This window comes from Macrobrachium rosenbergii, chromosome 54, assembly GCF_040412425.1.
Source record: "Macrobrachium rosenbergii isolate ZJJX-2024 chromosome 54, ASM4041242v1, whole genome shotgun sequence".
NCBI lineage: Eukaryota > Metazoa > Arthropoda > Malacostraca > Decapoda > Palaemonidae > Macrobrachium > Macrobrachium rosenbergii.
The window spans coordinates 515,024-538,186 of NC_089794.1; the positions used below are offsets into that span (position 1 = coordinate 515,024).

At 44.4% G+C, this 23,163-nt stretch overlaps 1 protein-coding gene across 1 annotated transcript in view; it reads right to left on the bottom strand.

The window, feature by feature from the left end:
- LOC136835091 (transmembrane channel-like protein 5) overlaps positions 1 to 23,163 on the bottom strand; it is a 617,814-nt gene that overhangs the window by 230,020 nt on the left and 364,631 nt on the right. The window contains exon 9 of the mRNA XM_067098270.1: positions 13,901 to 14,049. Within this exon, the coding sequence (XP_066954371.1) occupies positions 13,901 to 14,049 (149 nt within the window). The remainder of the gene's footprint in view (positions 1 to 13,900; positions 14,050 to 23,163) is intronic.

Below are 23,163 nucleotides of genomic sequence, written 5' to 3' on the forward strand. Positions count from 1 at the left end.
GCAACCAGGACCAACCAGAGTCTGCGCTCCGGTGGGGTATCTCCGCTCTTAAGCGGAAGACCTCCAGTTTAGCGGTTCCCAGAATAGGCCTGGGAAACGTTACAGGAAGCGCAGGAGACCCCAACATCAGGCGGTTGTTCAGGCAGTCCCGTTCTCAACGGTGAGCCAACCATCCACCTCCAAGGCCCAACCCCAACAGTATGTACTGGTTCAACCAGCCCAACCCCTTGCTGCACCTACATATGTCTCTCGCCGGCATACAACCCTACCTATGAGGGCCGTGGGGTTTTTCACGGTCTTAATAGGAGCGCAAGGGGGTAGAGGTCGAGCCCCCTTCACAGGCAGGGCTGAGCCTGTCTTCCGGAGGAAAAGTGGCCACGGTAGAGGAAGCAAATCTGCTTCCTCTCACTGAGACCAGCTAGGTGGGTGAACACCTTTACTGGTTCAGAGACCAGTGGCCCTTCAGTCCCTGGACACACAGTATCGTGTCCAAAGGCCTGGGTTGGAACTGGATCAGGGGTCCCCCTCCCATGACCAGATTTTACCATCCTTCCTCCAAAAAGCCCTACAGGTCTTGGTGACGGAACTACTCAATAAATGAGCTATAAAGAAAGCGAGGCACCTCAAGTTTCAAGGCAGGCTTTTCACTGTCCCCAAGAAAGTTTCCGGGGTTATCTCTTCCGCCGGCCAAGCGGAAGGAAATCCAATTCTACCAGAAAGTCCCTGAAAGACCTTCCATAGGACTTAAGAGAGGTTTCTCGGCCCTCTTAAGTTTGCTTCAGTGACAGACCTGCTCTTAAAAGCGAGCTTAAAGACATCAGTTTCAGAGACAGAGTCCCTCTTCCCCTCAAATCCTTGAGAATAGACCCGCCCGTGGTCCACATCCAGGGTCTCTCGAAGCCTGTTCCACTTCAATTCCCCCTTCCGGCTCTGGTAATACACTCAGACGCTTCTTTAGCGGCTGGGGAGGTTATTCACCACAACTAAAAGTCTAAGGGATATGGTCTACAATGTTCCAACAGTTTCATATAAACACCTTGGAAGCTGTGGCAGTGTTTCTAATTCTCAAGAAACTCCGCCCCGTCGGCCAGTTTCACATCAGGCTGGTGTTGGGCAGCACAGTGGTGGTTCGTTGCTTCAAAAGGGGCAGCTCCAAATCAGGTCGCGTTAACCAGGTGGTGTTAGCTACCTTCTCCCTGGCGAACAAGCACGGCTGGCATTTGTCAGCCACCCATCTATCGGGGCGGAACATAGTGGCGGTCTCCTGTCCAGGACTACTCCGTTGGACGCCGGAGTGGTCTCTGGCGGGGAATCGTTCAATTGAATTTGCGCGGGTTCCAGGACTCCAGATGGATCTGTTCGCTGCAAAGAACAATTACAAGCTTCCTGATACGTGGCTCCCAACCCGGATCCTCAGACCTTTGCCACAGATACGATGTCCATAGTTTGGAACTGTTGGGAGAAGGTGTACTTGTTTCCCCCAATAAACTTGTTCTCGAGAGTACTGCACAAACTCAGGTCATTCAAGGGCCATCTAGCTCTAGTAGCCCCTTATTGGCCAAAGAGCAACTGGTTCCCTCTGCTCCAGGAACTCAAGTTGCGGTGTTATCAGATACCCAGATCCAGCCTGACCCGAGTAGTACAAACAAGGCTGTGTCTGCTTTCTTAAGAATTCAGAATGCCCGGGCTTTACGGACATTATAATGTTTGCCGTAAAAAAGAGAGCAAACATTGACCCCGTCAACACTCTGTTTCTAGAATCTGATAGGGGAGATTATACTCTCAGAAAGTATGATGCATAGCAGCAAAGAACTAACATCTTTCTTGAAGGCATCTGAAGCTCAAACTGTGGCTACTAACATAACGGTTACTTTCTTTAGATCATTGTTTGAAAAATGCCTGCTTGGCCACTATTGATGTAGCTAAATCAGCCTTATAGTAGGTACTTCTGATTAGCTTAGCTTCAGTTGCCAGAATTTCAAAGCTATCGGCTCTCGCTAGAGGTGATGATCATGTTGATTTCTTTAATATCCCATCCGGAGAAGTCCTCCTTTCCCCTGATCATAGGTTCCTAGCTAAAATGAAGACCCTCAGGACAGGTGGTCCCCCTAGGAGGTGGTGTCTCTCCCTTAGGACCAACCCTTATGCCCATTATATACATTAAAGTCTTATCTACAAAGAACCCCACAGTATAAGTCGGGTCCTCTTTTTATCAGGGAAAGGGTGGAACTCTTTCGTTGAGTCCCAAAGGTTCACGTGCAGTGGCTACCTTTACTATCTATTTTCATAATATGAATTTTGCTTAACTTACCGAGTATATGGGATAGAAATCACCTCTAGCGTTTAAACCACTATTTAAATCACTCGAAGCCCTGAAATTTTCTGCGGTGGCTGTGGGGAGTGTCATCTCCTCATTTTAATTATCCTTATCCTTTTCCTTTCCCCCCCTGCCCGCCTGCCTCATTTATTTCTCTACCTGCCTTTCTGGATCGATCATGCCTCCCTGCCTTGCTCCTCATACTCGATACTGTTATACCTGATTATTGCTTGTCTTGTGATTTGGATTTGATATGTTGTGGATTTAGATTTAGTCAGAGGTACTGAAGCGGTTTTTATTTTGCTTCATGTACCTCATATATTTTTGTCTTTCAGTGGTATCTCATTGCTTTTAGGTTTAAGTTTGTAATTATTGGTTATTCTATTGAATTATAGGGGCCTTTTATTTTCCCCTATTGTACCATATGTTAGTGTTTCTACCTTGTTCATAGATTAAGTTTGCTATTTCATTGTACCCTTTTGATGTGAGGTGTATTATGTCACCAGTATTTACCTACAGTTAAGCCCAATTTTCATTGTTGAGATATTTTTATTAAATCTATTTTTCCATAGCATGTGTGTCTTTCCAGTTACCTTTTGTATTCTGTTGTAGCTTTGCAGTCTTGGCATGATTCTCTGACACTATTTCACCGGGTGACACGGGGCCGAGCTCAGAAAAGGGATTTTGACAAAGGAAAAAATTTCTATTTGAGGGAGGCCCAAAATGTCACCCTATGGTGATCTCAACCCTAGAATATTTTTGATTTTACAGGTTTGCCCCCCCTGCTGGCTCATGCCAAGCCTGGGGATGGTGCTAGTCTGGAATGAGTTCAGATGGCGCTGGAGTCGCGCATGGCGGGCTGGGGGAGCGTGGGGCGCTGGTACGGCCCCTCACTCTTCTCGGGATATTGACATAGGGATGTCTATAGAGTGTGGCTCTGTGGTTGTGATTCCTTCACTCACCCTTGGTTATACCAACGTCTTCATTAGAAGACGCTCGATCTGGGGGTAGTAACTCCAGCATTCCTGAAAGCTTTTTTCTCTGGTATATTTAGCAATATTTATACCTAGAAATTTGAGTTAGTAATGGAATTTCACTGGGTGACACGGGGCCTCCCTCAGAAATAGATTTTTCCTTTGTCAAAATCCCTTTTTTAGTCTGGGAGCCGCAAGAGCCTCATGCAGTTACATCTGCCTTAGGCTAAATCCCTTATCAGAGAACTTATAGCACAGGGTTGGCACGTATTCATTCCGGTTAACGGAAGCTTGTCACTATTGTGATAGGATATCAGGTCTTGGGGGGTCTGCACTCTGACCCCCTATCCGCCGCATTGATGAATCAATTCATGGATAAACATCTCCACTGGTTACACCTTTCCATTTGCGCTTCCATGGCTAGTTCGAATGAATCGGGTCAAAACGCGACTACACATCTACTGCGCATGCGCATGTTGCCAACCCAATGTAGCAATAGCTGCGCCTCCCTAAAAGGTTATACTCCCTGCAAATGAAGGGGTGGGCATAACCCAATATACTTAATGCTAACTGGAAGGGTTTGAGGCTCTCACGGCTCCCAGACTAAAAATAGGGTTTTCATTTCCCTTCGGGTTCAAACCCTGTTTTTTAGTCAAAGGGAGCTGTGAGAGCCTTATGCAGGTGTACCAGAGAACATTTTAAAGAGTCTTTTTGTATATTTATAAAGCCGTCAAACATCATTTGACAGGGAGGATGGACTTTTAGCCACTATCCCTACCCAAAAAAGCTTTTTCGCTTCCCTTGGGTTCAAACCGAAATCTAAAATCCTTTCCTTTACGGCTGTAACAGCCCCACCCTTTAAGCTGTCTCCGAAGAGACTGTGTATTGGTGAAGAGCAAAAGAAATAGACTATAATAGGAAAAATAACCTACCGGTTTTTAAAACACTCACTCGCTTTAAAGGAAGAGTTCCTCTTGCCAGCCAATTCACCTTCCGGGCGTCCCTTATCTCTTGCCTACGACTTTGCTGAGGATATGCACGCAGTCTGGACACCTCGCATTTGTATAACATAGTGTTTGACAAACACTCCATGCCCAGACCACCCCGTGTACTTGGATACGTCCTCCATACTAAAGTTACCGAAAAAGGCAAGTGAGGCTGCGTACTTACGGAGGTCATGTGACTTTGGGTCTGATCCTGGGCATAAATCTACAATTAACTTACAAATGCTGGTTCTGAGGCATTCTAGGCAAAGTGGGGTGCTTTCGTTTGGTACCAAAAAGAGGGGCCCTTGCATGATATGGTTGGTGCGATCAAGGTACTTTTTCGCTGTGGCCACTGGACACAGCTTCGGATTAGACGGCAAAGAAGGGATAACTATGGGTTCTGTCTATGAAATGGATTCTCATTTTTAGCTAAAAAATCTCCGAACGAAAAGGTTACTTTATTCTTTCCGCAAGAACAAAACTGATCTCTTTTTAGCGCATGGATCTCCGCTGATCTGGCTCCCATTGCCAGGCCCACTAACAACAACGTTTTTTCTAACAAAAAATTCATTCATATTATTGTCTGAACGTCTGTTCAGAGCAGCTAGGACTATATCTATATCCCATGATAATTCACATGGTTGTTCACTCGGCCTGCGGAGAGCCATTGATTTCATCATCATTTCAAACACTTCTGAATGCACCTCTACTCCGAAACCGTACCTTAAAGGAACCACAAGGGCCGCCTTGTGATTTTTAATAGTGGAGGGAGCCAACTTTTTTACGTCAAATACAAACACAAAGAACTCCCCCACGAAGTTATTATCGATGGTAGTTGGTTTACGGTCCCTAACAAAGGAGACAAATTTGTTCCACACTGACTGATACTGTTTGGCGGATTTCCCCTTAATATTAGTGATTAAGAATTCCCTGACTTCAGGTGACCATTCCATGAAGCACAGGGATCTGAGAAAGTCCACACATGAAGGCTTTTCGTCAGAAAGGAGGAGGCGTAGACAGTTATCCCTTGAACCTGCAGGGAAAGAATAGGAAGATGTAGTGGCTTGTGATGAAAAGTCAGCTTCTGTAGGGTTGGAAACCAAGGGCTGTTTGGCCACATTGGAGCAATCACTACTCCCTCCCTTGAACTCCTTGAAGAGTTGTACTACTTTCATTAATAAATTCGTTTGGGGAAACAGATAAATGTTCCCCAGCAGGTTCCAGTCCAGTTTAAAAAAGCACGTCTCTGGCCACTGCTCGAAGGTCGTGATAGGGGGTGACAAAATTTGGTAATTTGTGATTGTCGCGTGTTGCGAACAGATCTACCTGATGACATGGGTGATCTTGGAGGATCCTGCTGAATGACCCGCTGTCCAATTCCCACTCCCCCCGGGCTTTGAATCTGGAGAGGGAGTCTGCTAGGACATTCTGAGCTCCCACAAGGTGGGATGTTGACAGAGACCATTTCTTCACCTGAGCTAATCTCATGATCCCCAGCACTATGTGATTCAATGGCTTTGACCTTGATCCCCCACACTTCGAGCATTGTACCAACGGCTTGTTGTCTATGAGCAACTGAATGTGAGATCCCCTCATGGGTTTCAGTCCCTTGAGTGACAGGAGCACTGCCATCATTTCTTTGATATTGATATGGCAAGATTTGAGGGCCCCCAACCACTTTCCGGACACTTTGTTCTGATCTGAGTATCGCCCCATCCGTCCTTTGCCGAAGCATCCGTATGAATGTTCACTGAGACTGGTTTCGGGACTAGCCGGACTGAAGATTTCAGGGCCTGATTCGATGCTCACAGTTTGAGCATTGTCTTGCACCTCCTTTTCATCGGGACCTTGTGGTCTCTGAATTATTTGTTTGCCTTTATAATGAGAATCCGGATCAAATCCTTCAAAGTCGTTTTCAAGACTGGATCTACTATTGATGCGAATAGTAGTTTGCCCTGCAGCACTTCTAGGTTCCTTCTGGAAAAACTCTTGGCTTTTCTGAACCTCTTTACCTGATCTACTACTGACCTCCTGCAGGTCTCTGGTAGGGCTAGCTTTCTGCTTTCTACACACCATTGTAGGCCTAGCCATCTGAACTTCTTTTCTGGCTTCAGCCGTGACTTTTCCCAGTTGATTAGGAACCCGAAGTCCTGCAAGGTCTGAACCATCTGGGGGCTACATTGAGGCCGAATGGCATCACTTTGAATCTGTACGACTGGCGACCCAGACAGAATCCTAGATACTGGCAAAAATGAGGTTGGATTGGAATGTGCCAATATGCGTCTTTCAAGTCGATAGAAGAGGTGTAGCTGTCCTTTGGCAAGGTATGTCTTATCTGATCTATCGTCAGCATTTTGAATTTGGGACAGTTTATTGCTTTGTTGAGGACAAAGAGGTCCAGAATGACTCTCCTTTCCTGAGAGTCCCTCTTTGGAACATTGAAAAGCCTCCCCTGGAACCTGATAAAGTGGCATATCTCACTATTGTGTCCTTTATTAGCATTTTGTTCACAAATAGGATCGACTCTTTTGTGCTGCGCTGATGAAAGTATTTGTTGCGGAAGGGGCCCTTCCAATCCCAGCGCAGACCTTTCGATACCACTTGATAGGCCCAAGGGGACACTTTCCAGGCTTCCTGGAACATCTTCAGTCTGCCCCCAACCTGAAATGTCTCACTGGTTGAATTGACCTCTACCACCACCTCGTCTTCCCCTGTTACCTTTCTTCCCTCAAAAGGATCCACCTCTTCCACGACCGCCTCGAGCCTCCTGGAACTGCCTAAATTGGGATTGTTGAGATGGCAGTGCACTGCTGCTCTTCAAGGATGGCTGAGAGTGCGGCATAGGGAACTGTTTATGGAAAGAGGAACCTTGTAACATATTGCTAGTTTTCTAAGTTAAAGATGAAAATATGAGACACTGAGTGAGCCGCCCACCTCCTGGTACCAGTGAATCAGAGGCTGCCAAACAAACATCTCGTAGGCATAAGGCTCACCCAAGAATCTACCTTAAGTGGATCAGCTATAGTATACCTTTGTATATCCATTTTACATTTAAAAATAAAAATAATAATTCAAGTAAAAAGATAATCCTCTCATTATTTCTAGTGTGTTATCTTACTAGATTAGCAGATTCTATAGATTTTTATGTTGACACAGTATTTTTGCAGATGAGTGCAAGCTTAGTAATACGGTGCCTATGCTCTCCAAAGTTGCAGAAAAACTTATTTTTAAGTCACTATGTCAAGATGTGGAATCTAAAGGATACCTGATAATATGCATATGCTCTTTTAGATTTGACATGCCATTTGCAAGAGAACCTTGGTAAGAGTTTAGGGTAATTCAAATAGTTTTTAGTACTGCTTTTCATTTAGTAAATCAAAAGGTACTTATAAATAACCTTCAGAATTTGGAGTGGGTGGATATATTTAAGGATTACTTCAAGACTTCCTTATAGGTGGGCAGCACCAAGTTGCTGCTGTTGGGATCTTTAGCCAACCAAGACCTATTGTGTCTGGAGCTCCACATGGTAGTGTTCTTAGTCTCAACTGTTATTTTTTGTGCACAGAAGATATGGATGTTGGTCTGGAAAACAAGATTGTTTTGTATACCAATGATACTTCAGACCCTTACCTAACTCAGCTTACGGTGCCTTGGATTAAACCTCTTTTGAGGTGTTTGGATGTGTTCATATCTTTAACCCTCTAACGCCGAGCCTCTATTTACAAAAACGTCTCCCGTATGCCGGTGGCGTTCGCGAGTTAGCGCCAAAGCGGAAAAAAAGTTTTTTTCAAAAAATCACAGCACGCTTAGTTTTTAAGATTAAGAGTTAATTTTTGGCTCCATTTTTTGTCATTGCCTGAAGTTTAGTATGCAACCATCAGAAATGAAAAAAATATCATTATCATATATAAATATTGAAATATATGACAGCGCAAAAAAAAATTTTCATATATAATTTTATACAAATCACGCTGTGAGCAAAACGGTTAAAGCTAACGGGTTTTTTTTTTCTTTGTATTGTACACTAAATTGCAATGATTTTGGTATATAACAAATTGTAAAACGATCAAAGCAACACAGAGAAAATATTATCACAAAATGATGCATGAATTCGTAACGCGTGGACGTAAAAAATGTTTTTTCAAAAATTCACCATAAATCGAAATATTGTGCTAGAGACTTCCCGTTTGTTGAAAAATGAAGCTAATTGATTGAATATTACTAGACTGTAAGTGTTTTAGCTTACAATTGCAGTTTTCGACCATTTCGGTCGAGTTAAAGTTGACTGAAAGTCGAATTTTTTCTATTTATCGTGATTTATATGAAAATATTTCAAAACTGATAAAAGCTACAACCATGAGTTATTTTCTGTTGTATTCTACATGAAATTGCACACATTTTCATATATAAAAGTTTATGTAACGACTAATATAAAACAGTGCAAACATTACGACAATGTGGCGAAAGAATTTCTGAGATGTTCCGCAGAGAGTTACAGCGCGGACGTAAGGAAAAAATGTTTTTCAAAAATTCACCATAAATCGAAATATTGTGCTAGAGACTTCCAATTTATTGCAAAATGAAGGTAAATGATTGAATATTACTAGAATGTAAGAGTTTTAGCTTACAATTGCGTTTTTCGACCATTTCGGTCGAGTTAGAGTTGACCGAAGGTTGAAATTTTGGCAGTTATCGTGATTTATGTGAAAATATTTCAAAACTGATAAAAGCTACAACCATGAGTTATTTTCTGTTGTATTCTACATGAAATTGTGGACATTTTCATATATAAAAGTTTATGTAATGACTAATGTAAAACGATGCAAACATTATGACAACGGACGAAAGAATTTCTGAGATGTTCGGCCGAGTTACCGGGTGCAGACGTAAGGAAAAAGTTTTTTTTTTCAGAAATTCACCATAAATCGAAATATTGTGTTAGAGACTTCCAGTTTGTTGCAAAATGAAGGTACATGATTGAGTATTACTAGAATGTAAGAGTTTTAGCTTATAATTGCGTTTTTTTACCATTTCGGTCGAGTTAAAGTTGACCGAAGGTTGAAGTTTTGGCAGTTATCGTGATTTATTTGAAAATATTTCCAAACTGATAAAAGCTACAACCATGAATTATTTTCAGTTGTATTCTACATGAAATTGCGCACATTTCCATATATAAAACTTTACGTAACGACTTATATAAAACGGTGCAAACATTACGACAACGTGACGAAAGAATTTCTGGCGCACACGTAATGAAAAAGTTTTTTTCAAAAATTCACCATAAATCGAAATATTGTGCTAGAGACTTCCAATTTGTTGCAAAATGAAGGTAAATGATTGAATATTACTAGAATGTAAGAGCTTTAGCTTACAATTGCGTTTTTTTACCATTTCGGTCGAGTCAAAGTTGACAGAAGGTTGAAATTTTGGCAGTTATCGTGATTTATATGAAAATATTTCCAAACTGATAAAAGCTACAACCATGGGTTGTATTTTGCTGTATTTTACATGAACTTGCGCACATTTTCATATATAAAACTTTATGTAACGGCTAATATAAAACAGTGCAAAAATTACGACAAAATGACAAAAGAATTTCTGAAATTTTCGGCCGAGTTACCGCGCGGACGTAAGGAAAAAGTTTTCTTCAAAAATTCACCTTAAATTGAAATATTGTGCTAGAGACTTCCAATTTGTTGCAAAATGAAGGTAAATGATTGAATATTACTAGAATGTAAGAGTTTTAGCTTACAATTGCTTTTTTCGACCATTTCGGTCGAGTCAATGTTGACCGAAGGTTGAAATTTTTTGGAGTCGACGTACGGTACGTCCACTCGGCACCCAACAGACAATTTTAGTCGACATATACGTCCAGTCGGTGTTTAAGGGTTAATAGCCTCTCTGACCACAGCAACTGCAGGTGGTTATATTACCTTCAATCCAGCAAATATTCCATACTGTAAAATATGATGATGATTAATTAATTTAGGACATTGTCTCCTCTAATTCTGAATATGATATTATCCCAGGACTCATCTCCGCTTCAAGCATCTTAACTGTTTTGGAGGTCATGAAGTTTGATTCTATATACTATTTCTTGGCTCAACAACTCATGTGACAACTCAGTAATTGCTGACTATACAAAATTTTCAACAGCCCTCTGACTGTGGCAGGCCAAAACTTGGGTAAAGTGCAAGCTGGTTTCTTTCTTTTTGTCTGACCATACTCCATTTACCCATACCCGTAGATCTAGCATTCATAATATGAGAGTCTTACATAGTCCATGGGGACTTTGTGAATTGGTCGTTTTAACCCAAATTGTTTTTTATGGCCCTACTACAATGTTTCAGTTCGACTCTCAACCTCTTATTAGTACAAAGATCAAAATTCCTGACATCATTTACCCAAAGGGTCACCTACCTCAGTACTCCTGTTTAAATGATCTTCATTAAAACAGGAAATATTCCCACCTAAGTACTGCAGCTGCTCAGACAAATGTAAACTGATGGAGTTGGCTTGAACTTGAGTAGTAAGTCTGGACAACACAAGGAATGATTTAACTACCACTTTTAGCACTAGAGGTGCTGCCCAGAGAGAAACCTGGCCAAGTGAGGATTCATCTTCCTTATGTGTGCCAGGGGTGCTGTTGACTGCAGATTAGGGAAATGTAAACTAATAGGTTTGTAACAAAAAATAGATTTTAATTTTAAAATCTCATTTTTCATATAAATCCATTTGTTAATTGTCACGTTAAGTGATGGTTTTGCGGGAACTGCTGGTTCCCGCTCGTTCCCTTTTGTGGATTGCTGCCTCCTTACCTTCAAGTTTTTTTTTGTTTTGATGTTCTCGTCAGTGAGCTGCCGTTTTTCTTTCGCCAGTCGGGTCTGGTTGGGCAGCGAAGGTAGCGGCAGTGGCAGCAGCAGCAGGCAGTTTTGGAGTCGACGTTGGTCGAGTTTTTTTGAGCAGCAAATTGGAGCACGCCTACGAAGTGGAGCACGTCGTAGAGGTGGAGTGTGACCATGAGTAGTCGTGTGACCACGAGCTGCTCATCTTTGATGACAGCGTGAGGCTGTCCTGACGTCTCCATCGGGTTTTCTATAGAAATTCATTTTTGTCATAATGTGGTTCGGATTCCACAATAAGCTTGTCCCGTTGTAGGTAACCAGGTTCTGAGGGCTGTCTTGGTGCCCCGATGGAGCTCAGTGGTATGTTTAAGATATTTTTTTTCTGCCTGCTGTTGTTTTTTTTTCTGCCTGCTGTTTTTATTTTTGCCTTTTTTTTGTTTAATGCTACTTTTTGTTTATTTAACTTGGTTTTGTTTAGTGCTGCCTTTTGGCTTATTTTTTTGTATTTATGGTTTTTATCTTTTTACCAGACCTGACTCACTTGTAAATATTGTAAATAAATTAATTTTAAGCTCATTTTATTGTTTTTGTTGTTTTCCCCTCCTTTGTTTGTTGCATCTGCCGTCAGTCATGACAGCCCCGTCCTGAGTATATTAAAGAACCTGCATAACGACCCACTGGTCGTTACAATGGCAACCGTGACAGGATGCTCTGTTTTGGCTGGCGGGGTTGTTACGGCATTGGAGGATCATGAGTGTAAAAAAAAAAAAATAATTTTTTTTTTTTTTCTTTTAGGTGGGAGGTGTCACGTTAAGTGATGGTTTTGCGGGAACTGCTGGTTCCCGCTCGTTCCCTTTGTGGATTGCTGCCTCCTTACCTTCAAGTTTTTTTGTTTTGATGTTCTCGTCGGTGAGCTGCCGTTTTTCTTTCGCCAGTCGGGTCTGGTTGGGCAGCGAAGGTAGCGGCAGTGGCAGCAGCAGCAGGCAGTTTTGGAGTCGACGTTGGTCGAGTTTTTGAGCAGCAAATTGGAGCACGCCTACGAAGTGGAGCACGTCGTAGAGGTGGAGTGTGACCATGAGTAGTCGTGTGACCACGAGCTGCTCATCTTTGATGACAGCGTGAGGCTGTCCTGACGTCTCCATCGGGGTTTTCTATAGAAATTATTTCTTTGTGGTTTTCCACAATAAGCTGTAGGTCCCGTTGTTTAGGTCTGGTTTGTGGGGTCTAATTTTGTCCCTGTTGTGTTAAACAGCTGAGGGCTGTCTTGGTGCCCCGATGGAGGACGTATGTTTGGTTTTTTTTTTCTGCCTGCTGTTGTTTATTTTTGCCTTTTTTTTTTTTTAGCTACTTTTTTTTGTTTAACTTGATTTTGTTTAGTGCTGCCTTTTGGCTTTTTTTTTGTATTTATGGTTTTTATCTTTTTACCAGACCTGACTCACTTGTAAATATTGTAAATAAATTAATTTTAAGCTCATTTTATTGTTTTTGTTGTTTTCCCCTCCTTTGTTTGTTGCATCTGCCGTCAGTCATGACAGCCCCGTCCTGAGTATATTAAAGAACCTGCATAACGACCCACTCGGGTCGTTACAATGGCAACCGTGACAGGATGGCTCTGTTTTGGCTGGCGGGGTTGTTACGGCATTGGAGGGGATCATGAGTGTAAAAAAAAAAAAATAATTTTTTTTTTTTTCTTTTAGGTGGGGAGGTGTCACGTTAAGTGATGGTTTTGCGGGAACTGCTGGTTCCCCGCTCGTTCCCTTTTGTGGATTGCTGCCTCCTTACCTTCAAGTTTTTTTGTTTTGATGTTCTCGTCGGTGAGCTGCCGTTTTTCTTTCGCCAGTCGGGTCTGGTTGGGCAGCGAAGGTAGCGGCAGTGGCAGCAGCAGCAGGCAGTTTTGGAGTCGACGTTGGTCGAGTTTTTGAGCAGCAAATTGGAGCACGCCTACGAAGTGGAGCACGTCGTAGAGGTGGAGTGTGACCATGAGTAGTCGTGTGACCACGAGCTGCTCATCTTTGATGACAGCGTGAGGCTGTCCTGACGTCTCCATCGGGGTATTTCTCGTTGGATTCCACAATAAGCTGTAGGTCCCGTTGTAGGTTAGGTTCCCACGTTAAGCTAATCTTGGCCAGCCCTAGGAGAGCTGTTAAACAGCTCAGTGGTCTGTTAAACTAAGATATACTTAACTTTTGTACAGCTGAGGGCTGTCTTGGTGCCCCGATGGAGGACGTATGTTTGTTTTTTTTCTGCCTGCTGTTGTTTATTTTTGCCTTTTTTTGTTTAATGCTACTTTTTGTTTATTTAACTTGGTTTTGTTTAGTGCTGCCTTTTGGCTTTTTTTTTGTATTTATGGTTTTATCTTTTACCAGACCTGACTCACTTGTAAATATTGTAAATAAATTAATTTTAAGCTCATTTTATTGTTTTTTGTTGTTTTCCCCTCCTTTGTTTGTTGCATCTGCCGTCAGTCATGACAGCCCCGTCCTGAGTATATTAAAGAACCTGCATAACGACCCACTCGGGTCGTTACAGTACTACAGATTTGCATTCTCATAAATGTTAAATCTTTAGACCTCTAAGACTGGCTTGGTCATTACTATTATTGTATATATCTTATGTACATTAAAAAAATAATCTTAAAACCTGTGCTACTTCAATAGGTTTTTGTTCTGGTAAAAACTCAAATCACTAAAAAGCAGTAAGATGTGGATTGTACAAGCAAAATCATTTTAAAAAATGATAAATAATTTGTTAAAGTTGATGATTTAATGAAAAACATACCTGTGTAAGATCATTACCAAGTACAAGATGAAAGACAGTGAGATTATAAAAAAATATGCTTCAGCAACATTATAGTACTGGCCAGACGCTAGTGAGAAGGTGCCATTCAGATATGACCCATAGTAGAGCTCTGTGTCCTTAAACCAACCCTGAAATAAAAAAAATAATTCTCAGAATATTAGAATTGGATCAGACTATTTTCACTAAGAATGAATGTACTCATCAATATTTGGGGATGTAATCAAATTACAAAACTTCTTCTTGGCAGCATAAGTACGAGTACACATAAAAATAAGAAATTTTACTTGTAAAACTTTGGCTGCATCCCATGAAAAGGGATTTTGACAAAGGAAAATCTATTTCTGAGGGAGGCCCTGTGTCACCCGGTGAAATTCCATTCTTACTTCAATTTCTAGGTATAAATATTGCTAAATATACCAGAGAAAAAAGCTTAGAGGAATGCTGGAGTTACTACCCCCAGATCGAGCATCTTCGATGAAGATGTCGGTATAACCAAGGGTGAGTGAAGGAATCACAACCACAGAGCCACACTCGATAGACATCCCCATGTCAATATCCCCGAGAAGAGTGAGGGGCCGCACCAGCGCCCAGCTCCCCAGCCCGCCACGCGGCGACTCCAGCGCCATCTGAACTCATTCCAGACTAGCACCATCCCCAGGCTTGGCATGAGCCAGCAGGGGGGGCGAACCTGTACCTCAAAATATTCTAGGGGTCACCGGGTGACACGGGGCCTCCCTCAGAAATAGATTTTTCCTTTGTCAAAATCCCTTTTCTGAGTTCGGCCCGTGTCACCCGGTGAAATAGTATCAGAGAATCATGCCAAGACTGCAAAGCTACAACAAAATACAAAAGGTAATTGGAAAGAGACACATGCTATGGAAAAATAGATTTAATAAAAATATCTCAACAATGAAAATTGGGCTTAACTATAAGTAAATACTGGTGGCATATTACACCTCACATCAAAGATTACAATGAAATAACAAACTTAACCTAGGAACAAGGTAGAAATACAAACATGTAGTACAATAGGGGAAAATAAAAGGCCCCTACAAATCAATAGAATAACCAGTAATTACAAACTTAAACCTAAAAGCAATGAGATACAATTGAAAGACAAAAATATATGAGGTACATGAAGCAAAATAAAAACCGCTTCAGTACCTCTGACTAAATCTAAATCCACAACATATCAAATTCCAAAACACAAGACAAGCAATAATCAGATAAACCAATATCGAGTATGAGGAGCAAGGCAGTGAGGCATGAACGATCCAGAAAGGCAGGCAGTGAAATAAATGAGGCAGGTGGGGGGGGGGAAAGGAAAGGGATAAGGATAATTAAGGTGGGGAGATGACACTTCCCACAGCCACTGTAGAAAATTTTAGAGCTTCAAGTGATTTTTAAATAGTGGCGTTTAAACACTAGAGGTGATTTCCATCCTGTATATTTGGTAAGTTCAGCAAAATCCATATTATAAAAATAATTAGTGGAGGTAGCTACTGCTCGGATATCATGAACCTTTGGAACTGAATCCGGGTTAGCTTGTTTAATAAAATACAGAATTTGTTGTCTTATAGCATTCAAAGAGAGAGTACCACCTTTTTCCCTGATGAAAAGAGGACCCGACTTAAACTGTGGAGTTCTTTGTAGGTAAGACTTTAAGGTAAATACTGGACATAATGACTGGACCACCTGTCCTGAGGGTCTTCATTCTTAGCTAAGAACGTATGATCAGGGGAAAGGAGGACTTCTCCGGATAGAAGGAAATTAACATGATCATCACCTCTATTGAGGGCCGACAGCTCTGAAATTCTGGCACCTGAAGCCAAGCTAATCAGAAACAAGGTTTTCCTTAACAGATCCAAGTATGAGCATAGAGAATTATCAATGTCAGTGGCTAATTTCAAAACATCGTTGAGGAACCAGGTAACGGAAGCAGGGCGAGTTACTGGTCTCAAACGGGCACATGCTCTGGGGATGGAGGAGAAGTATGAATCTGTAAGGTCAATATTAAAACCGTACAAAAATACCTTCTTTAAGGCTGATTTAGCTGTAGTAATAGTGGCCGGGGCAAGGCCTTTTTCAAACAATGACCTAAAGAAAGTAACTGCTAAGTTGGTTGTCATAGTTTGAGCTCCAGATGCCTTTAAAAAGGACGCCAATTTTTTGACTGCCGAATCGTATTGTCTGAGAGTAGAATCTCTCTTGTCTGATTCTAAAAACAGAGTGTTGACGGGGTCAATGTTTGCTCCCTTCTTTGCAGCAAACTTTATAAAGTCCATAAAACCAGTGCATTCTGAATTCTTAAGGAAGCTGACACAGTCTTTGTTTGTACAACTTGGGTCAGTCTGGGTTTGGGTATCTGATGACACCGCAACTTGAGTTCCTGTAATAGAGGGAACCAGTTGCTCTTCGGCCAATAGGGAGCTACTAGAGCTAATTGGCCGTTGAATGACCTGAGTTTGTGTAGGACTTTTAACAACATGTTTATCGGAGGAAACAGATATATCCTCTCCCAACAATTCCAATCTATGGACATCGCATCTGTGGCGAAAGCCTGGGGTCCAGGTTGGGAGCCACGTAACAGGGAAGCTTGTGATTGCTTTCCGTGGCGAACAGATCCACTTGGAGGCCCGGAACCCGGCAGCGAATCCACTTGAAGGAGTCCCGTCCAGAGACCACTCCGTCTTCAACGGAGTAGTCCTGGACAGGAGTCCGCCACCACGCCCGCACCCCGCTAGGTGGGTGGCTGACAGATGCCAGCCGTGCTTGTTCGCCAAGGAGAAGATAGCTACCATCACCTGGTTTACGCGACCTGATTTGGAGCCGCCCTGTTGATGCAATGAACCACCACGGCGCTGTCCAGCACAAGCCTGATGTGAATCCGGCTGGCGGGCGAAGTTTCTTGAGTGTTAGAAACACTGCCATAGCTTCCAAGGTGTTTATATGAAACTGTTGGAACATTGTGGACCACGTTCCTTGAACTTTTTGTTTTGGTGAGTACCCTCCCCAACCGCTTAATGAAGCGTCCGTGTGGATTACCAACGCCGGAGGGGGAAATTGAAGTGGAACCGACTCCGACAGGCCACTGACTGTGGACCATGGCCGAGTCTTGTTTTCAAGATTCGCGGGATTGAAGAGATCCTGTCTCTGAGCCTGACATTGGCTCGTCTCCGCCATACTCTGTTTATATCTTTTAGTTTCGCTTTCAAAAGCAGGTCCGTCACTGAGGCGAACTGAAGGAGCCGAGAATCCTCTCTTGAGACCGGCGGGATGCTGTTTTGTCCTCAGAAATTTCCTGGTAGCAGCGGCAATCTCCTTCCGCTTGGGTGGCGGGAGGGACAACCTGTCTGAAGTCAGGTCCCATTGGAGGCCTAGCCACTGAAACCGGGATTCGGAGTCAGGCGGGACTTCTCCCTGTTCAGCTGAAAACCTAACGACTCCAGAAACTTGATCACTATGGTCGTAGCCTTCCGGCACTCCAGAACTGTCGGAGCCCAGATTATCCAATCGTCCAGGTAAGCCGCCAGGGAGATTCCCCGGGACCGTAGTTGCTGAACGACTGTTTCCGCCAGTTTCGTAAAAATTCTGGGGGCTACATTGAGTCCGAAAGGCATGACTCTGAAGGAGTAGGCTTGTTTCCCGAGTTTGAAACCCAGGAAGGGAGAGAAGTTCCGACCAACCGGGACGTGATAGTAAGCGTCTGAAAGATCGATAGAGGTGGTGACGGCTCCACACGGAAGTAGAGTCCGTACCTGAGCTACCGTAAGCATGCGAAACTTGTCGCATCTTATATAGCGATTTAGACGTGATAGATCTAGAATCACTCTTTGTTGGCCGGAATCTTTCTTTGGGACTGTGAACAACCTGCCTTGAAATTTGAGGTGCCTTACTTTCTTTATTGCTCTCTTGTTGAGAAGCTCTGTTACAAAGTCCTGTAGAGTTTTGGAGGGGGGTTGGTAAAACCTGGTCAAAGGAGGGGATCCTTGATCCAGCTCCAACCCAGACCTTTGGACACAATGCTGTGTGCCCAAGGGCTGAAGGTCCACTGGTCCTTGAACCAGTAGAGGCGACCACCTACCTGATTGGTCTCAGTGGGAGGAAGAGGGCTTGCTTCCTCTACCACGGCCTGATCTTCCTCGAGAGGCGGATCCAGACCTACCTCTGTATGGGGCGCGACCCCTGCCTCCCCTTGCACTTCTATTAAGGCCGTGAAAGACCCCACGGCCCTCATAGGAGGAGTTGTACGCCGGAGAAGAGACGTACGATGGTGCAGCAAGAGGTTGGGCTGGTTGAACCAGCACGTATTGGTGGGGTTGAGCCTTGGAGGTGGAGGGTTGGCCTACCGCCGAGACTGGGACAGCTTGAACCACTGTCTGGGGATGAGGCCTCCTTCTCCTGAAGCGTTTCCCGACTTAGCCTGGGAACCACCAGCTCGGGAGTTTTCCGTTTGAAGGCGGAAATACCCCATCTCGCTCGCAGACTCTGATTAGCCCTAGTAGCTCGCGCCAGGACCTTGAGACTTCATCCTCTGGGAAGAGGTTAGTCCCCAGATGGAGCTCTTCATGAGCTTATTAGGCTCATGGCGAATGGTGGCATCCGCGAAAATGAATTTGCGCACTCCAACTTAGCCACCATGAAGTCATACAGGTCTGACTGAAAACCTGCCAGCAGGGATTTAGCCAGAACCTGGAAGAGTTGTTCATCTGCATGCATGAGACGGCCACCGCCTCAGACAGACACAAGGAATTTAGAGACCGGCTCAGTCTCGTCCTTGCCTCGAACTCCGTCTTCAGGAGAGCTTCTGGGAGTTTGGGAAGCTGCTCACTGAATTGTGAGGACGCACAGAAGGCATCTAATTTACCCACCGTGAAAGTAGATGGGCGTCCCTCCAGAACTCCTCACCCCGGGAACACCGGGATGTGGAGTCCGTCTCCCTGAGCTTAGGCAAAGGTTTGCCTTCAAAGCAGGCCTGAGCAGTTGCCAAAGCAACTTTATTCATGCAGGGAGTGGGTAACTTGTCACCCAAGGAGAACATAGTATAGTTCCCCTTGAACAGAGTGAGTTTTGTATTATCTGCTGAATTTAAAAAATTTAAAAACACAAAAAAAACAATACAGACACAGAACATATAACCACATACAATACTCACTCTGATCCTCAGTTGCTGGGAGCACAGTCGCCAACACAGTAGACAAAATTACATAAACAAAACTGAAAACAGACTTTGCAAAAAAACGAGCAAAAAGGAAGAGACACATGCACTCAATGACATGAAAACACATGGAAACATACAATAATCTTTGCACAGAACTCAGCTCAAGACTCCCTGGAGACAGACAGCACCGTAAACAAACTCGAACTAAAGACCCTCATCCCTCTTCCAACAACCGAAGCACTTTAACGAAGATCTCACAAAACGTTGGGAAATGCTAAATACAAACAAATTTATTCATCCCTCTATAGCCACTCAGTGAGAGTGCGAAGCAGAGCCGATTGTGCCTGGTCCCTAGGGAAGATCACCGTCTCCTTTGGGACCTTATCAGAACGTACCCAGGCTTCCTCCGTCAGCCTAACGAAGCCTGGGTAGGGGGCAAGAGGTCAGGAGGGAAGAACTCCAGCTCCTCCAGACGTCTTGTGCCCAAACCCTCGATTGTCAGGGTATCCTCATGGCGAATGGCACGTAGAGCAAAACGCCATGGGTTTCCAACGTCAAAAGGAGGGAGGGAAGCAGTATCAGGGATCTGATAACTGGGTCCGGCACCGCCGGAGCGAGCCATATCAGCAATCAGATTCTCCTGACTTTGCAACCTGTCAGCAAGCTTGAAAGCTTGGAATCGACCTCCGACGAGAAACCTAGCTAAGAGCATCCCAGCAAACGCCTCAGGGTCAAAGGGAGGCTGGCGAGGAGGGCTGGGTCTGGCAGCCGCCCTCTTACTCGCTCCTTTGCCCGAGGTTCCAGCTTTACTCCCGGAGGCCAAAGGTGCGGAGACCTTTGCCTTCGACGGGGAAAGGGGATGCCTTCCGGGAAGACGAGGACTTAAAGCCCTTCGCCTTCCACGAAGTCTTCAACTTGGGGACAGTAGATGGAGCACTGTCCCTCAAGATGGAAGACTTGGAAAAGCCCTGAAAGGAAGAGGTTGATGAAGAAGGGGAATCAAAAAGGGCGCCCGCCCCCACTACCTCACTTACCTCACCACCTACCTGATCCTGCTCAGTATTCATGGGCTCTAAGTCCAGGTCCAGAGCGGCGACGTCTTCTGAAACCTCCGCGTAGAGGGTCTCTTCTACAAGTGGCTGGGTCACGACCCGGATCTGCTCAATGATGGGGGCGGCCACTTCAGTTGGTACGGCCGCAGCGATCCGGGCTCCGGGGTAGAGAAGGTCTCTCCACTTCTCGTCGAGGACGTATGGCTTCCCCGACGGAACGTTCCTCCCAAACCCAGCCACCCAAGCGCGGAGGGACTCAAGAGCCTCTTTTTTCGAGGACTCGTCAGCCTGAAAAAAGGGGGGTGAGTCAAAGGGAGGCTAAGAAATACCTAAATAAATTACAAAATATCGCAAAACATTGCAATATGGAAGGCAGAATTAACATACGGGTGGAAAGCAAATAGCTTACCGACTCGTCCTGGGTGCACCCGCAAAGAGCAAAGCACACCTCGCAGCCCTCCGGGTGCCACACGATCAGATCATCCAGTCGGACCGCACAACCAGCGTGGGTCCAACACACCACATGGCCATAGGGTTGCTGAAGAGTGGCGGAACACCCGGGCTCCTCACAGCGAACAGTCTGTAAGTGAAAACAGTAAATGAGCTTACCTTTCTAAGAAACTTAATCTAAGTAGGCAAGGGTATTTCAGTAAACCGCCGGAGTACTCCGGCGGAATGAAAAAACCTCGTCAGAGATGGGCCTACTAAAAAGTAACTTAATTTTAAGGTAAGCTGGGTATAAACCCCGCCGACTGCCGGAGTAAACCGGCGGAACGAGGGGGCCGAATCGACGGGACCTTCACCGCGAGGAATGCCGGGAACAGAATGGCAAAACCAGGGGTGAAATCACCGGACTCTATGACTATCATAAAAAAATAATAAATAATAATAATAAATAAATTTCCTCTCAACGGCGGGGTGAACCGCCGGGAAATTCAAACTAATAAAAATCTATCGGCGGGGTAAACCACCAGGTCATAAATAAACACACACTAGTCCCCAGGCGGGATGAGCCGCCGGGGAAACAAAACGCAATAAGATGGTAACATAATTGGTTAACAGACAATACAAAACTACGTTCCCCGGAGTCCGGAACCACCCACACCGGAGATCTCAGGACCTTATCGAAGAGAACCAAAGAAGGGTGAGGCTGCCAAACACCACGATCCACCGGGGCAGATGTAAGCGCCAGTCAACCCAACTAAAGTATCTCGAACGCCGGAGCGAACAAAGAACAAGGTCGAGAAGAAAACCCTGAGATGTTCGAGAACCTGCTCGATCGAAGGAGAGCGGGTGAACGAAACATTGAGCCCAGCTACGAGTCACCTGGAACCAGCTCTGGGAGGGAGCGAATCCCTCAACCAGAAAGATTCACTACATGGGGTGAGAGTCGGACACCGACATCACCCACAAGAGAAGATGACGAGAAGCTGGACCCAAAACAGGGTAGGGGATGGGGGGGGGGGTGGAAGTGGACAGGGAAGGTAGTAGGCCAGAGCAGAGGCGAACAGGAGACTGGGGAGAAACTCACCCGCTCAACTGCATGGTACCTAAAATCATGGCCTACACCTAGGGGGAAGAATGACCAAGACCTCTGTATTCTCACCTAAAAACATAGACGTAGCCTATGAAAAAAGGGAGGGGGAAGAGAAGGGAAAGGAGAGAAAAGGGAACAACAGGGAGAGAATTTCTGAGTCGAAGACCCACCAGAGCCGAACGTAAGGGAGGAATAACGCTCATGGAGGAGAAAAACCCATAGCAGAGCTCAACCCCTTCGTAAAGAAGAGGGAGGAGAATGGGGACTCACTCCACACCCAAACAACGGACAGGAAGGCACGACAACAGAAATCCCTCAACCTGCTAACCCAAACCTCTCACTTAACCTAACTCAAGGGAAGGGAGGAGGAGGTCAAGAATAATAAAAGCCTAACGTACACTAGGCTGTGACAAAATAACCAAATAAATCACCAAGTGTGTGTGAAATAAACAAAATAAAAATATAAAAACATAATATACTTGTGTTTGGTGCGTAGCCTAACCGAAGGAAGCGACAGGATGAGCCTGACGTCCCCACGGAATAGGACAACACAGAGATAGCATGATGTCGAGCATCAGTCAAAAAATAATGAATATAAATATAATCATTAACTAAAATGTCCAAGAGGAAACATCCCGGTGAGAAAACTAAGCGGGAACAAACGGGAACCAGATGCGGGAACCTTAAGGAACGGATCAAAACATTATCGTTAAAATGAAACCGAACAACCCACTTAGAAAACCACCAGGATGAGACCTATGGGGAAGCAAAAGGCATGAGCCGACCAGGAAAAACCCAAACAGAACAAGCCGAGTGGGTAAACCTCGCGGACAACATGGCTGGCTGGGGGACGCCGTAGCGTCATAACAAAGCCACGAATAATAATAATTACGGGCTAAGACAGCCAACAAACTATAAGACAACCCCAAAAGAAGATGGTACTTAACTTGGACATGGTGAAGCTGCTCGACGCCATGGCAAAAATACAAAATAAGCCGAAAAAACACAGGCTAACCAAACACCGTAGCGCAAAAATCAAGTGCTAGAAATGGAATGAGTTCAGATGGCGCTGGAGTCGCCGCGTGGCGGGCTGGGGAGCGTGGGCGCTGGTACGGCCCCTCACTCTTCTCGGGGATATTGACATGGGGATGTCTATCGAGTGTGGCTCTGTGGTTGTGATTCCTTCACTCACCCTTGGTTATACCGACATCTTCATCGAAGGTGCTCGATCTGGGGGTAGTAACTCCAGCATTCCTCTAAGCTTTTTTCTCTGGTATATTTAGCAATATTTATACCTAGAAATTCAAGTAAGAATGGAATTTCACCGGGTGACACGGGGCCGAGCTCAGAAAAGGGTCAAGTTTTTTGTTCTTGCTACTAACAGAACAAGATGAAAAACAGTTTTCAACCTTAGAATCAAGGCCACTGCATGAATTAGATTCACAAGCAAACGACGAATAATCTTTGTTAAGAGAGGATAAAATATCAGTGG